At 40.1% G+C, this 16,727-nt stretch overlaps 1 protein-coding gene across 13 annotated transcripts in view; it reads right to left on the reverse strand.

Annotated features, from left to right (window-relative positions):
• The window catches only part of pde4dip (phosphodiesterase 4D interacting protein), a 342,932-nt gene that overhangs the window by 66,172 nt on the left and 260,033 nt on the right, over window positions 1-16,727 (reverse strand). For all 13 annotated transcript variants that reach the window (XM_052010871.1, XM_052010870.1, XM_052010862.1 and 10 more), the window contains 4 exons: window positions 15,692-15,912; window positions 12,122-12,554; window positions 8,877-9,063; window positions 5,137-5,253 (listed from right to left, as the gene is read on the reverse strand). In XM_052010871.1, coding sequence (XP_051866831.1) covers window positions 5,137-5,253; window positions 8,877-9,063; window positions 12,122-12,554; window positions 15,692-15,912 — 958 coding nt within the window. The remainder of the gene's footprint in view (window positions 1-5,136; window positions 5,254-8,876; window positions 9,064-12,121; window positions 12,555-15,691; window positions 15,913-16,727) is intronic.

Consider the following 16,727-nt stretch of genomic DNA (forward strand, 5'->3'; position numbering starts at 1 on the left):
AATGCAGCAGTGTTTGTATGGTGAAATTTGCTGTATTTTTCTGTATAATACAAAATTGTGCAAAATAAATATTTGGTCCAAACAATGCATCTTCACTGTCATTGTGAGTTCTCTGTGTTTATTTTTATAAAGGCACTTAAATGGGTGACGCAGCAAAAACTCTGTTTTCCTAACAATCAATTTCAATGAATTCAACACGTTTAAACTTTGGTTGATGCAAGGAGTAGGAGGCCTACCTGTCAGAAACCAGTGACAAAAAACAGCATAAAATCAACCAGTAATTGCAGTCAAATATTGATTATAAAAACATTAGAGTCAGGCATTCACAAAAGTTATGTGGTTCATTTATTTATCGGTTTAATATTATCTAAGATTTTGAAATTTAAAAAAAAGTCAGTTTTGTTTTCTTATTTTCTTTCTGTCCCTATTCTAATCAATACATTGTCAGGCCTCTGGTGTGGCATTCATAGGGCAAGGCATTCACAGTTTTCTGACTTACAATCCTTTGTGTGGTCATCAATGTTGACATAACATGGTGAGCCCAATATTTTCTGTGGAAGGTATGGAAATGTGGAGGAAATTTCTTGCTGGCGAAATGCTCCCTGAATTTATAGGCTGGCTGGTAGGAAGACCAGTGCCAAAAGGATCTTGAGAAATGCTCAATGGCAATTGAATTGCTGGGTAGACTTCAGATCAAGTCTGGTGGTGTTGTTTTAGTTAAATTTAATTCAGAATCCCAATTGCACTATGTTAGACCGATTTAAACTTGTTAATAAGGTGTCCCGTCTCTCTGAAACAGGATACTTGCTTGACCTAATGTCCTCCATCTAAAAGTAGCAACAAGTGTGTGTACACAGCAGAAAAAGATATGTTCCCTTTTTTTAGTCGTTTGAGGAAGCTTTCAGTTTCCCCAGCCAGCGCACACCCTAACATGGGCTCGCTCCTGATTGTGGGATCTTGCCTTTCTCACAATTTTCTTTTCTGCCGCCTTTGGCAGGCTGTCCCTTTTGCCAATGGATGACTGGGAAACAAAATTACAGATCCTGTTAAGGTTATCAGAATCTCTGTATCCCTGTCTTTATCGGAAACTTTGGCTATATTTTTTTTTAACCTCATCCACACATCTGCAGTCTCCAACAGATACTGAGGTTATCATGAAGCTCCATTCAATCAAGCCTGGCTTGTTGTTATTAATCAGAGCCCCTCAAAAGGACAATGTCGCAAGAACATTCCTTACCTTCTTGAAGCATCATGTTCATAGAAACAATCTAGTGATTAGTCTATTAATTCACGTTGGATTCACTTACTTTGTTGCAAAATACTTCAGAACATTCTCTCCAACTCTTCATTCCAAGACAACAGCAGAGTGTGTTCAGTGCAGAGAATGTCCATTTATACTTCTCAGGAATCAATTATTTTTGGCAATGTTTAGAAAATTAATATTTAAAATACCAAGTTTAGCACTTTCTTTTAAAATGCCACGATTGAAATTTTCTCTGTTGTTTGTCTTCTGATGTGATGGGGTGGGGTTATGTCACAATGGATTGCTTGTGGTAGGGATGATGTCGTGGAATGACCCGAGGTTATTTAGATATTGCAACTTAAAACATTTCTTTCCCATTTATGTTAAAGTGCTGTTGTTAGATTCTGCAAGACCTCTGAATTCAAGACCTTTCTACACTGCTGCGCTCTCCCCACCTCCCTGTAAATATCCATCCTATTAATTCTAATTCTCTTTTTTTTACACCCACTAGAACTGTGATTGACTTGGCCAAGTAATATTCATATTTTCTTACGACATACAAGGTTATTTGATACATAGCGTCTATCCCAGCTCTCAAAGCAATCCCATTATTCCCCCACTTACTTCCCTGCAACCTATTCTCTTACATGTCCATCAACTTCCCCATGATTCTCCAGCCACCCACCTACACTAGGAGTTAAATGGCAACTTATTGTCGCCATTTAACCTAACAGTGCGTCTGTGGTATGTGGGAGGAGACTTAAACACCCAGAAAAAACCTATGCAGTCAGAGAAAGAATGTGCAGAAACTCCTCACAGACAGCACCTGAGATCAGGAATGAACCTGGGTCGCTGGAACTGTGTGGCAGCAGCTGCAAATGTCGCGCCACAGACCACACATAGCACTTGAATGGAATCAGGTTCAATGAAAACTGTATGGTGCATAGTTCACAGAAACACTATTAGACAAAAAGAGGGGCATAGATAGGGTAGAGGATGGTTAGTCAGAGTCTTTTTCCTAGGACAGGGGAGTCTAAAATTAGAGGGCATAGGTTTAAGGTAAGAGGTGAGAAATTTAAGAGGAGATCTAGGAAGCAAGATTTTCTACACAGAAGGTGATGGTTATGTGGAATGAGCTGCCAGAGAAGGTGGTAGAGGCAGATACAATTACAGCATTTAAAAGGTGTTTGGACATATACAAGGATAGGAAAGGAGTGGAGGGAAATGGGCCTGATGTGGACAAGGGGATTAGCATAAGTCGGTATCACAGTCAGCATGGACTAGTTGGGCCAAAGGGCCTGTTTCTGTATTGTATGATTCTCTGGCTCTAAGGCTCTAGAGCATGAAGGGAAAAGATGAAAAACACAGCATAAAAGCTGGCAACCTCCAGAATCATGGGTGGAAGAGTATATTTAAAGACAAGTAAATGTTAAATTTTAGGAAACAAAAATGGGGGAAAAGCAGAAAAGGCTCCAAAAACCCATCTACATTCTAAAAGAGCAAAGACCACATGCAAGATTTCCCTAACCATACTGACCCAATCAAAACTGTGTTTCGAGTTGAAACTGTAAGAACCCTGAATATTGTATGTGATTTCATTTTAAGTACTGGTTTAGTTTTTCTGTTAGATTTTCTTAACCTTGCATTTTTAATTCGCTGTGGTAAATAAATTGCAAAGAGTGGTAAACGTGTAGACTACCAACCTGCCAGTTAATCAGATAGAACTAGTTGACTGATGTTACAGAAATCCCAGCATCAAGAGGCATTCACACCCCTCAGATTAAGTGCTACAGGACCTGTCAGTCACAAGAAACAGAAGGGTGCAACCATAAGCAGGACAGCAGCAATCAGAAGTTAGAGTTGGAGGAGCCTAAGCCTTGTACATCTCCAATAGAAATGAAATCCTTCTCTAGCCTGTGTGGATAAGACTAACGACTGTGGAAAGGATGATGACCGCACTGAGGCATAGAGTAATGATGAGGGATAGTATAGTTGGGAAGAATAGATGCTGTTCTCTGCAGCATGAGCATGTGTTGCAAACAATGTATTGCCTGCCTGATGCCAGGCTTAAGCATCTCTCCTCAGGCTGGAGAGGAACTTGAAGTGGAAAGGGGAAGATCGACTTGTTGTTATCCATGTGGGAACCCACAACATAGATAGGACTAAGAATGAGGTTCTGCTGAAGGATTACGAGTGGCTGGAATCTAAATTAAAAAGCAGAATGATGAGGACAATAATTTAGGATTACTACCCGAACAACATGTAAATTGGCGTGGGATCAATAAAATGCAGGAAATTAAAGAGAAAAGGCACAGCAATAATGCAGGTTGCAAAATGGGGACCAATAACCAGAGTGTGCTAGAAAGGAATAGAGTGTATGAACACGAGTATACTTCTAACTAATGTCAGAGCAGGAGATGTAGTTTAAAAAAAAACAGAATTGTAGGTTCTTTATCTGAATGCACACGACATTCAGAACAAGATAGATGAAAAGTAAATAGCTACAATCTAATAGCTATAACAGATATGGTAAGATAAGTTCAAAGAAGATGTGCGGGGTAAGATGTGCAATGGGTACCTGGAATGCATTGCCGGGGTGGTAGTGGAGGAAAGTATGATAGAGGCATGCAAGAGGCTTTTAGATAAGCACGTGAATATGCAGAGAATGGAGGGATATGGACATTGTGTAGGCAGAAAGGATTAGTTTAGTTGGCATTTAATTACTAGTTTTAATTAGTTAGCGTAGCGGTTAGCGCGATGCTATTACAGCGCCAGCAATCGGGGTTTGATTCCCATCGCTGTCTGTAAGGAATGTGTACGTCCTCCCGTGTCTGCATGGGTTTCCTCCGGGTGCTCCAGTTTCCTCCCATATTACAAAGACGTAGGGGTAGGTTAATTTGGGTTTAAAATGGGCGGTGTGGATTCATTGGGCCGGAAGGGCCTGTTACCACGCTGTAAATAAAATTTTAAAAAAACATTGTGAGCCGAAGAGCCTGTTCCTGTGCTGTACTGTTCTATGTTCTATGATACATGGTTGCAAAGTGAGCAAGGATACTTAACTTTAGAAAAGGGAGACAAAATGGAAAGAGGAGTAGCCCTGATAGTGAAGGATGAGATAAAGACAGTTGGCAGGATGTTGATACTAATTGCAAGAGCATTGGAGCACAAGTGTAAATATGTTCTACTGAAATTATCAGTAACCAAAATATCCCATATTGCTCTGCTCTCCCTACCCAAGGAAGGGCATCCATGATAGAGGAAGTACAAATACAGTTTCAGTAGATTCTTTCCCAAATGGGTATTGTCCTATGACGACAGAATTAAGCAGACAACGCTCTCTGGAATTTAACAGGGAGAGAGATGATCTCATTGAAACACACAAAACACCCAAAGGCCTTGACAGGGTAGATATAGGTATGATGTATCCCTGGCAGGCATCACAGTCTCAAAGTGAGGTGTCAGCCATTCAGGATGACTTCTTCACCCCGAGAGAATGTTTGGAACTCTCTATCCAAGAGGACTATGCAGCTTAGTTTCTATATTTTTTGAATATTCAGGGAATTGAAAGACTAGCACAGGAAAGTGGCACTCAGACTTTATCTTAGCTGAATGCCAGTGCACATCTGAGGGGTCTAAGGGCCTACCCTATTTCAATTTCTTATATGGGTCTTTTTTTTTTATTAAGCATCAGTTCTCCATTACAAACAAATTGTACAGTCAAGTTCCCATTCTTTTAGGTACTATAATATACTGGAGACAACTAGGGAGGATGATCTCCTAAGATTCTGGGTCTCCCTTTGTAATAGTGTCCTTCACCCTGGAAATTCTTAGCATAATGCTAAATTCACTCAAGTAAAATAGAGCCTGTCTCACAGAGATGCTGCCGTCTTTACCTGGGCTACTGGCCTCTTCTCTTTCAGCTTCATTTTCACTTCTTCCACAAGTTTCATAACCAAGGTCCTGCAAGTCCACTTGCACTTGTTTATTGTCCTGCTCCACTGATGATTCAGCTGGGGAATGTATGGACATTATAATAAGAGGGAAGAACTAAAAGAACTTAGTCATAGAGTAAAATTCAGAACACATCATTTCCCCCTGTGCACCAAAATTAAATGTTGTTTTAAGTTTTCACATTGGTGCAGTACAACAAAATTCAAATAACCTGTAAGATAGAATATTCTTCAGTGGGCTCCATATCCCAGTTTTTCTTTGGTCAGTTATGCACAAGAAATATAGATAAACCCAGCATCACATTTAATATATGCTACCAACATTATTCATGGCATCAACTAACCGCATACCTTGTTTTCTGCTCCCCTGTGCACTCTCCACATCATGTGGATACTTCATTAATAATGTCTTATTTACTGTAAGAAGTCTCTTATGTGACACTATTAAATGTGCGCTGAGATTCCATATAAACATCCATGGTATTTCTCAAAATATTAAAAGTCATGTGCATTTATCTTTATAAACTCGTGTTGATTGTGATTAGTTTTTCTAAATATCTAAGCCCACACTGTATACTTCAAGTGACAGTATTAATTAGTCCATAATTTCCTTTAGAAACAGAACGTTATGTTTCCCACATTGGTTTTTACTGTTTCAAAGATATTTTAAAAATTTGGATCAGGGCCTCCACTATTTCCAATCAGAACTGTTTTGAGTAAGCAAGCAATCTGATGCTAATGGTTTTTGATAAATCAGAATCAGGTTTATTATCACTGACTTAAATGTCGTGAAATTTGTTGTTTTGTGGCAGCAGTACAGTGCAAAGACATAACATTACTATAAATTACAAAATAAATAAATAATGTGGAAAAAAAAGGAATAACGAAATAGTGTTCATGGACCATTCAGAAATGTAATAGTAGAGGAGAAGGAGCTGTTCCTAAATCGTTGAGTGTGGGTCTTCAAGCTCCTGTACCTCTTCCCCAATGGTAGTAATGAGAAGAGGGTGTGGGTCCATAGTGATGGATGCCGCCTTCTTGAGGCACCACCTCTTGAAGATGCCCTTGAATGCACAGAATCGCAAGAGGCTGAAGAGGGTTGTGACGTGATGGACCTGGCTGAGTCTACAACCCTTTGCAGCCTCTTGCAATCTTGTGCATTGGAGCCTCCACACCAGGCAGTGATGCAACCAGTCAGAATGCTCTCCACCGCACATCTATAGAAATTTCCAAGACTCTTTGGCGACATACCAAATCTGCCCAAACTCCTAACAAAGTAGAGCCGGTGGCGTGCCTTCTTCATGATTATATCAATGTGTTGGGCCCAAGATAGATCCTCCGAGGAACTTGAAGCTGCTCACCCTTTCCACTGCTGACCCCTCAATGAGGACTGGTGTGTATTCTCCCAACTTCCCCTTCCTGAAGTCCACAATTAATTCCTTGGTCTTATTGACATTGAGTGCAAGGTTGTTGTCGCAACACCACTCAAAACTAGCCAATCTATCTCACTCCTGTATGCTTCCTCATCGCTGAGATTCTACCAACAACAGCGGTGTCATTGGTGAATTTATAAATGGCATTTAAGCTGTGCTTAACCACACAGTCATGAATATAGAGAGAGTAGAACAGTGGGCTAAACATGCATCCTTGAGGTGTGCCTGTGCTGATTGTCAGTGAGGAGGAGATGCTTTTACTGATCCGCGCTGACTCCGGTCTCCCAATAAGAAAGTCGAGGATCCAGTTGCAGAGGGAGGTACAGAGCCCCAGGATTTGAAGCTTGTTGATTAATACTGTGGGGATGATGGTGTTGGATGCCGAGCTGTAATTGATAAACTGCAGCCTGACGTTATATTTTGCTGATGTCTAGGTGCTCCAAAGCAGAGTGGATAGTGTCCAGTGTAGAATTGTTACGGCAGTAGGCAAATTGCAGCAGGTCCAGGTTCTTGTTCAGGCAGGAGTTAATTCTCTCAAAGCACTTCATCACAACCTCTCAAAGCACTTCACCACAGTAGATGTGAGTGCTACCAGGCGATAGTCATTGAGGCAGCTCACCCTGCTCTTCTTGTGCACCAGTATGATTGATGCCGTTTTGAAGCAGGTGAGAACCTCTGACTGCAGCAGTGAGAGGCTGAAGATAACCGTGAACACTCCAGCCAGTTGATCGGCACAGGTTTCCAGTACCTGGCCAGGTACTTCATCGGGGCCTGATGTCTTGTGAGGGTTCACCCTCTTGAAGGATCTTCTGACACTGGCCTTCAAGACACAGAGGTTGCCGGATGCCGTGGGGATTCTCACAGGTGTACTATCATTCTCCCTTTCAAAGCATGCATAAAAGGTATTGAGTTCATCGGGGAGTGAAGCATCATTGCCATTTATGCTTTTAGGCTTCACCTTGTAGGAAGAAATGGCATGCAAACCCTGCCACAGCTGTCATGCATCCAATTGCCTTTTCACTCTCAAGATGGCCTTCTGCAGGTCATACCTGGATTCTAGATCGCTAGTCTTGAATGCCACAGATCGAGCCCTCAGCAGACTGTGAATCTCCTAGTCCTGGTTTGGGATAACTCGGATGTTCTCGAAGGTACACACTCATCTGCGCAGGTCTTCAATAAGTTAGTGATAGCTGTGGCATACTCATTCAGACCTGAAGATGAATCCCTGAATATGATCCAGCCCACCGATTCAAAGCTCCTCCACCTCCCTCAACCATACCTTCGTAGTCCTCACCACTGGTGCTGTGGTCCTCAGTCTCTGCCTATACACCAGGAGTAGAAGTACAGACAGGTGATCGGACTTGCCAAAGTGTGGGTGCGGGATGGCACAGTGAGCTTTCTTGATGGGGGTGTAAGAGTGATCGAGTGTGTCGGCTCCTCTGGTTCTGCAGGTGACATGTTGGTGGTAGTTGGTCAGAGACTTCTTCAAGCTAGCCTGGTTGAAGTCCCCTGCAAATCACCTTTTTTTTAAACTAGAAATAAGGATGGATGTTTTGGAATGAGGCCATCAGATGTTAAGGGGATGTTTTTGGTTTAGTTTCTATTGAGGAGACAATGTGAGGAAGGAAAATATGTTGGCTTGGCTGCAAAGCACTGAGGTGGGGAACTTGGGATGCAACCCAGATCTACCATAAGTTTTGGACGTGACCCATAATACGTCCACAAATGGACAGGTGCACTAAAAATGTGAAAGAAGGAATTGCAAGATTCATCATTAATTTACTCCTTTGGCAATTTTGAATGCTAGCACTGCATGAGAAGGAACTGGCATCCTGGATACCCAGAGAGTTGAGAGAGAAAAGTGGCCAGAGAAGTTGTATGAAGTACAAAGGTGTTGTCTAGGAGCAAAAAAACAAGCTGCTGGAGGGACTAAGCATGTCAGGCAGCATCTATGAAGGGAAATGGACAGTCGACATTTCAGATCGAGACCCTTCATCTAGGAAGTTGATTGCAATCAGCAAAAAAAACATTTAAAATTAATGCCTTCCTTCATTGGGCCCAAAGAGTCACTAATGCTGCAGCTAGATGCAAAAGGAAAATTCACTTCTTTCCCCACCCCTTCAATTCCTTTTAAGAAACCACTGGGCCACTATAGTAAGATTGAGATACAAAGGACAATGGAAGATAACGATGTCAACACATTGTTTTGGACTTTGTTCTGGGTCTGGATAGGCAGAGCATGATACATACTGAGTCGGTCTTTGTACTGCTGCAACTGGTTGTCTTGGGCCTTTACAGTGGCCTCGGTCACTACAAGCTTCTCCTGTAATTCCTTGTTCTGTTGTCTATACTCAGCTAGCTCGGTCTGAAACTGATTGGATTGTTGTCCAAATTGGCCATGATGCCACGGGCTGACACTTTGCAAAATGACTCCAACCTGGGCAGTAACACAAAGAGAGAAAAGTTAAAGAGAAATTACAGAGGAGAAGCTATTTAAGAGACTTTATATAATGATCAATGAAGTATCAATATAATATCAATTATATCATGATCAATAAGAGCAGGTACAAGTACATTTCAGGGACACAGTGAAATCAGTTATTTGTTTCTCTTATCCCATTTTCTTCAGTCCCTTTCTGAAGGTGCTAATGAAATATTTGTCATGATCCAGTACCTAGTCCTAGTAGTGTTCTATCGATATATGTCCCATGTGTGTGTAATCACAGAGGCCACTGAGCTGAGCCTGATCCAGCATGTAACTAACAGCTGGACACATGTTAATTGTGACAAGATGGCCTAAAAGCATGGCTGCCTTTTCCAGTCACCCAAGACATAAAGCTTAGTAACCAATTATAACCATCATTGCTGTCAGGGAGATCAGCTAACTCAGCACAGATTTGGGATTGACCACAAAATCTTGCTGGTCTGCAAAGCACAGTTCCCCACTGGGAGGGGAAGAGATGTATTTACCAAATGCAAGGGCACTAGTATTTATAATAAGCCATTTTGATACACCTTCATTAATCACAAAAGATTGAGAATGAGATACCAAATAGAAATTAAATAACTTCCACTATTACTAGAACTGCAGATTCTACTTTATCTTTACCAGAGCCTTGTGACTGTTTATGGCCATTTGACACTGGGACTGATTATAAAAAAAACCTGTGCTGAATTGGTTTGGGTAGGGCAGCAGTTAGTGCCTCATAGCTCCAAGGTCCCAGGTTCAGTTCTGGCTGTGAGTACTGTCTGTGTGGAGTTGACATATCTTTTCTGAGACCATGTGATTTCCTCCAGCTGCTCTGGTTTCTTCCCACGTCCCAAAGATGAGCCGGTAGGTTAATCCCTGTAAATTACCCTTTAATGTAGGTTAATGGCAAAAGGAATCAATGGGGAACTGATGGACAAATGTGAGAGAGAATAAATTGCAGGGGTACAGGGAAATAAGGAGAGGGGAAAGGGACTAATGGGTGTCAGGATATGAAAGCATCCACACATACGGGAGGTCACTATTGGAAGTGTCTGTCTGAAAGCTAACCATGTCTATGTCACAACGTAGGAGCTTAAAAAACTTCAGCATACAAAAATTAGAAATCATTCACATAAGGAAACAAAGGCTCAAAACATGGATTTTACATCAAACCTTAATCCTATAATACAAGAAAATAATTCACAACCCATGCATCTTGAATTGAATTGTTTGTGTTGCATACAATACAGAGCTCTGTTTAAGAGATGCGTTATTTTCATAAGATAGGTAATACATCACAAATGCAAATAAATTTAACAGCACTTTAACCCATTGTCCTGCTTCACCTTCACTGCTACCTATACCACCTTCTTTCTCAAGCCTGATTTAGGGTCCCTTATCCGAAACATTAACTATTGCTCTTTCCATAGATGCTGCGTAACCTGTCAATTTTTTTCCAGCATTTTTCATTTTCAGTGTTTATATTATGTTGGCCCAGTTTTTCTTATCCTGCTTGTACATGTCTGGCCTGCTGGGCAGATCCTGTAACCTTACCATTAACAACACATACACTGACTAAGCAGCTTAATGTGCTGGTAACCTTAACACAAACATTCCCTTTGTTCTACACATCCCTCCCCCATTTTCTCTCCTATTCAAAGCTAACTTATCTCTCTCTTTCCCAGAAAGAGAATGGTCGAAGACCTGAAATGTTGACTGTTTCTTTCCAAGATGGTTGTCCGACCTGCTGAATTTTTCTGGCATCTTTTGTTTTTATTTCAGACTTCCAGCATCTGGAGTTTTTTCTGATTTTCTAACACTTTCACCTTTCTGGCTTATCTTCCCTCACTCCACCTTCCCAGCACAAATCACTATATGCAGGACAAGAACGTTTCTCTATGATACTGCACACCACACCATTGGATACATGGCCTGGTTTTCACTGTCTAACTTCAAAGATGAAGCCATTCAAGTAAAAAGAAGAACATTTGTTGAGATTGTGAGCATCTTTTAAAAGATGATGATGTTTATCTGACTGTGATCTAGTTATAGAGTAATACAGCATGGAAACAGGCCCTTCAGCCCAACATCCATACTGACCAAGATGCCCAGTTAGTCCCATTTGCCAGCATTTGGCCCATATCACTCTAAACCTTTCCTATCCATGTACCTGTCCAAGCAGCTTTTAAATGTTGTTATTATACCTGCCTCAACCACTTCCTCTGGCAGCTCGTTCCATACATGCAACAACCTCTGTGTGAAGAGGTTGCCCTCAGGTCCTGTTTAAATCCTTTCCCTCTCATAAACATATGCCCTTTAGTTTTTGATTCCCTTTCCCTGGGAAAAAAGACTGAGTGCATTGACCTTATCTATGCCCCTTATGATGTTATACACCTCTATAAGATCACCACAGTATCCTACGCTCCAAGGAATAAACCTCTCAAAAAAAAAACCTCTCCCTAGGACTCACGCCCTCAAGTCCTGACAAAATTCACGTAAATCATTTCTGCACTCTTTCCAGCTTAATAACATCTTTCCTATAACAAGGTAACAAAAACTGAACATAATACTCCAAGTGCAGCCTCACCGTTTTGTACAGCTACCACTGCCTTGTAGAACTGCTCTGGTTATCAATTTTTTAAAATTTATTTTAACTGGCTCCTGTATGCCAGTCATCAGTAAGCAAAATATATATATATAGGTTTGGGGAAAATGTGTCTAAAAACATAAAATGCTTACATAAAAGAACAAATGTAAATGGCAAGTAACCCATCAGGAACAGAGAGTGTATATACCTGAATGATTTCCAAAATCAGCATGAATAAAAGCAACCTCAAGCTTTTCATTGACATTATTTTCAACATAAACACAGACACTGAGATGAATTAATGCACCTTCCAGCAAACACCAACTAATCAAAATGGGCAAGGGCTTGGTAACACACACCTAAGTGGAGATGCAAGTTAAAATATTATTGGAAGATTTTAATTTTTTTGTTAAATTACTGCAACGTATTCACACTAACCTGTTGAACAGCATCAGTCACACATGGGGTCTCATTATTACCCTGTGACAAGAGAGCTCCAAGGTCTAGTGAATGGGGTCTGGCCCGCTTAGTCCCTCTGTCATACTGTTGCATGTCTGCCTTCGAGTGCTGCATCTGAGTCAGGCTAAGCTCTGATTTTAGTCGCTCAATTTCTTTGGCCATATTTACAATGAGCTCTGGATTGAAAGGTTTTTCTCCAGTCTGGGAAGAGTTGAGCTCCAGCTGTTCTTTCAGGAGACTGATGATGGTTTCCGAGTTTTGTAATTTCACAGTTAACTTTATGATCTCCTCTCTGAGGCCCCACACATCAAGGTTGTCCTTCTTTGCGTCCGTCCCCCCCTCTGGCAGTGTCAGATCCTCTTCCACACTCTTCTTCTGCTCAGCATTATCCAAAGTCTGATTTTGTAAAGAGCTGTCAAGGAATGAATATAAAGTGAATGTCATTATTAATGTTTAATATACATATTTTCAATATTTTCCACTTAAATACCATGCAAAATAAATTAAAACTAATGTTATCAAGAACTCTGCCCCTCCCTGTGGACGTCCTGGTATTTCAGATAATCAACACTCCTAATGTTCAAAAGTTTCTTCAGCATCTCTCTGATAAATCATAAATATGTTCCTACCTACTGTGCAGTCACCATGCTTGAGAAGCACCTCAATTTGCTTCTCTAAGTACACAGTAAAAATTCAAATCGCTGATGTGGTCAGCTGGACCTTGCTATGGATTAATATTTGTTCAGTACATTGAAATCAGATGATGATTCACAGACACAAGCCACAACTCAACACCACCAATACCTTATTCTGGAAAGATCATCTGAAACCGTTTCTCCACAAATGCTGAATGATCAGTTGAGAATGATCTGTTTTACCATAAACTACTGTATATCTAGTTTACTTAATTTGATCAGTTGACCCATTGTCTTCAGATGAGATACATACCAAACCCCTCCCCCACATCTCCTTCTTACAAATTAATTGGCTCAGTCCAGTTAAGTTAATTGATTAACTAGATGATCCATTAATGTGATTAGAGGGGGGAAGTGAGGGGCATGGTTGTAACAAGGAAACTCGGAATCAGTTCTGAGTTCTAAGCTTCTTATGTATTAATATTCCATTGTATAGAATGTTTATTTAATATATTACTCTATGAATACAATGGTTCACTCAACAATGACCTGTGTTTGTAGGTAACTTTCACAAAAAATACCAGGGTTTATCAATATTACCACATGCAACTTGGAACAACATCCAGATTTCCACACACATCTATGCTGGATGTGGAAATCTGGAAGCTGCTGGTAGCTAACTGCACTCTAACTCAGGAATCCTAACAGAGTTCAGCAGGGGACGGGACTTTGCTAAAAAATGCCTCATACTTGATTCCAGATTTACTGAAGAATTCTGTATCAGGCAAGTGGAGGAACAACTAGCCTGTTCCCCTTACTTTGAATGGAAAGGAATGGCTGAAAGAGTCTTTGGAAAATGCCTTCAATGTAAAAGTTAGTAGATTTTTAGTTTAAAAATACACTTGTTAATCTTATAAAAACCATTGTAAAATTTTTAATATTTTGAAGGAATTTTCATTTAGATTTCTTGACAAGTTTTAATGAGATATTTATTGGTGTTTAGAAATCTATAAATCTGGAAGTCTTCTTGGGAATAAGGACAGACTGAATGACTTGGTAGCAACATGGCAGATGAAATATAATGTGAGAAAATGGCAAAGTCATTCATGTTGGTGAACAAAAAAGAAAAGCAGAGTCTTTTTAAATAGTGAGAGATTGGGAAATGTTGATGTTCAAAGGTGTTCTTGGCAGGCTGGATGCAAGGAGGATGTTTCCATTGGTTAAGGAGTTCAGAACCAAGGGTCACCGTCTCAAAATAAAAGGTAGACTATGACCAAGATGAAGAGAAATCCCTTCACTCAGAGGTTAATGAACTTTGGAATTCTCTTCCTCAGATGGCTATATAGGTTCAGTTATTATGTGAATTCAAAACAGATATCAAAATATTTCTGGGAATCAAGGGATCTAGGAGTAGTGCAGGAACACGGCACTGAGGTAGAAGATCAGACGTGATCTTGTGAATGATGGAGCAGGTTCAAAGGGCTTGATGGCCTAGTCCTACTTAATATATTCTTATAAATTGTTTTAATGCTTTAGTATCTTTTGATATTTTATTCTTTTAACATTCAGTTTTGTTTGTTTTTTTAAGTCTTAAAATATTTTTGAATGTTTCTGAATATCTCAAACTTTTAGAAGCATTCTGTATGTTTTAGGCTTCGACTGAGAATGGGAGTTAGCCAGCTATCAACATCTTTTCTCTTTACTTTGAATGGGGCTTAGTTTAGCTGCCCCAGAAATCCCATCACTGTGCAGAAGGCCATTTTGCTGCTTGGGGCTTCCTCACCAAAGGTTCTACCAAGCAGTTTTGTCTGCTTGGAGGATCGTAAAAAGCCCAATTTTTTTTTCATATGTCAGAGGTGGGCCAACTGTGCTCCTCTCTCACATCTATGAACTAACCATGAAAAACTTTGAGAAGTCCTGACAATAATGAAAGGTGGTTAATAAATTTCTTCCTTATTAACTGCATTATATCAATATATTTGCAATACATTATCAAACATCATCTTATCTAAATGTTGGTGCCATTTTTCAAATTGCTAATGTGGTCACCTGGACCTTACTAAGGGTTAATATTTGTGCAGAACATTGAAATCAGATAAAAACTCCAGGAAATATCATGCTGTAATAAACATCCCACTCCAGGTCTTCTAATATTTTCTGTCATTGTTTGGATCTTTAAATTAGCAGTGACTGCTTACCACATTTGTTGTTTCTGAAAATACAAACTGCTGAAACTCGTGCCTCATTAGTTGGCATGATCTAATATCATAGCAGTAGGTTAGCTATCATATGTATTGATCAATTGAGATTGACAGATTTTGGACTATAGGGCAGCAAAGGGTTGTGATGAACAGGCAGGAAAGTTGAGGCCAAGATCACATCAACCATCATCTTGTATCATGAGGAGGCAATCTTTGTGATTGGGAGGCTATGGAATTGGAAACTCAGTTGAATTAAATGGCAATTCCAGTCCAAGACTAAGGACAGTTAAGTAACAGTATCGGAGTACAGAGTTTGTGAGATGTGGGATGGTGTGTGGGTGGGGAGAAGGGGATAGGCAGGTTTGTGGGGTGCTGGAGATGATAACTAGGTCTAACTAACTTTTAACTGGAAGAATTCTCAGTTCTTCTAACTTTGGATGCTGGACAAGTAGCTTAACAACACAGGGTTGGTGAAAGGATGGAGCGAACTGGTGGAAAGGTAGTGCTGGATAGTCTTAGCGGGCTTGTGGAAGTTATCCTAAACCCTACGAATATTGAAGGATGTTGGTAGAGAAGGAAAAGGGTCAATGGCATCTACTTGGCTTGAAACATGGCTGAGTCTGTGCCCAACATACTTAATCTTCTCTGTCTTATAAATGTTAACCTATAACAACTTGACCGAGGTATTGAAATTTAATAAATAAAATATTTACTCCATTTGAGGCACTGATGTCTCAATCTGTGTCTTCAGCTCCATCAGCTTGTTTTCCATCAGTTTCTTTTCCTCCCTCAATCTCTGCACTTCAAGTTTCATCTTCTCAAAACTGTCCAGGGTCTCTGGACTCATGGCCAATGAATTGTCAGACAAGACGCTGGTGTCAGTTTCTCCAGTGCAACTTTTAAATCCAGAATCACTTGAGGCTTTCTGTAAAGACTAAAAGATTTATTTGCAACTTGAGAAATTATTAGCCACAGATGAAAATGAACGGATCAAAAAGAGCAACTCAACTAAGTTCCTTTCAAAGCTAGAACATAACACGCATTCATTCTACTTGTTAAATTGCCTATCTCAACTTTAATATTCCTTCTTGTCATTAATACAAGCAACTACTTTTTTTCCGTTTGATTGATGAAGATGTGCAGCAACAATTCTAATTTTATGTATGTGTGCTGTGAAGATGACACACTGCTCCATGGTTAGAGAAAGAAAATTTGCTAAGATCTATGCTCCTCATCACTGCCCAGCTATTTCCACTGGAATTCTACAGTTGTGAATATGGTATAATACAACTTTCAGTTTGGTTGTGAATCCTTCATGGTCAAGTAGGTTGTCAGCAACCATTGCTGAGACCCACACACAGAAAGTGGGCATGCATATTAATGAAATGCAACAATGAAAATATGCATCAATGGGAAAAGAATTGCTATTCAAGAAAGGAGAAACGAGAAGCAAAGGAAAAAAAAATGAGTGGCATGTGATCAAAATGATTTCATCACTGAGCTACCACTGTACAACATCAAAAAAGAGCTTACGAAACACATTGTTCTTCAACGCTAAATTGGAAAAGAATTGCCAATAATGTGAACAATGCAAAATATAAAATGACATCTATATGAATGTACTAAAAACCTGAACACAAAGATGTAGAATTTCAATTTATAATTCTTCACTCAGGTTCCTTTATGTATTCAGTGACCAAGTCATACACAATATTCCCTTTTAGTGATGATTTTTTTGCCACCTTGAAT

This window comes from Pristis pectinata, chromosome 3, assembly GCF_009764475.1.
Source record: "Pristis pectinata isolate sPriPec2 chromosome 3, sPriPec2.1.pri, whole genome shotgun sequence".
Lineage (NCBI taxonomy): Eukaryota > Metazoa > Chordata > Chondrichthyes > Rhinopristiformes > Pristidae > Pristis > Pristis pectinata.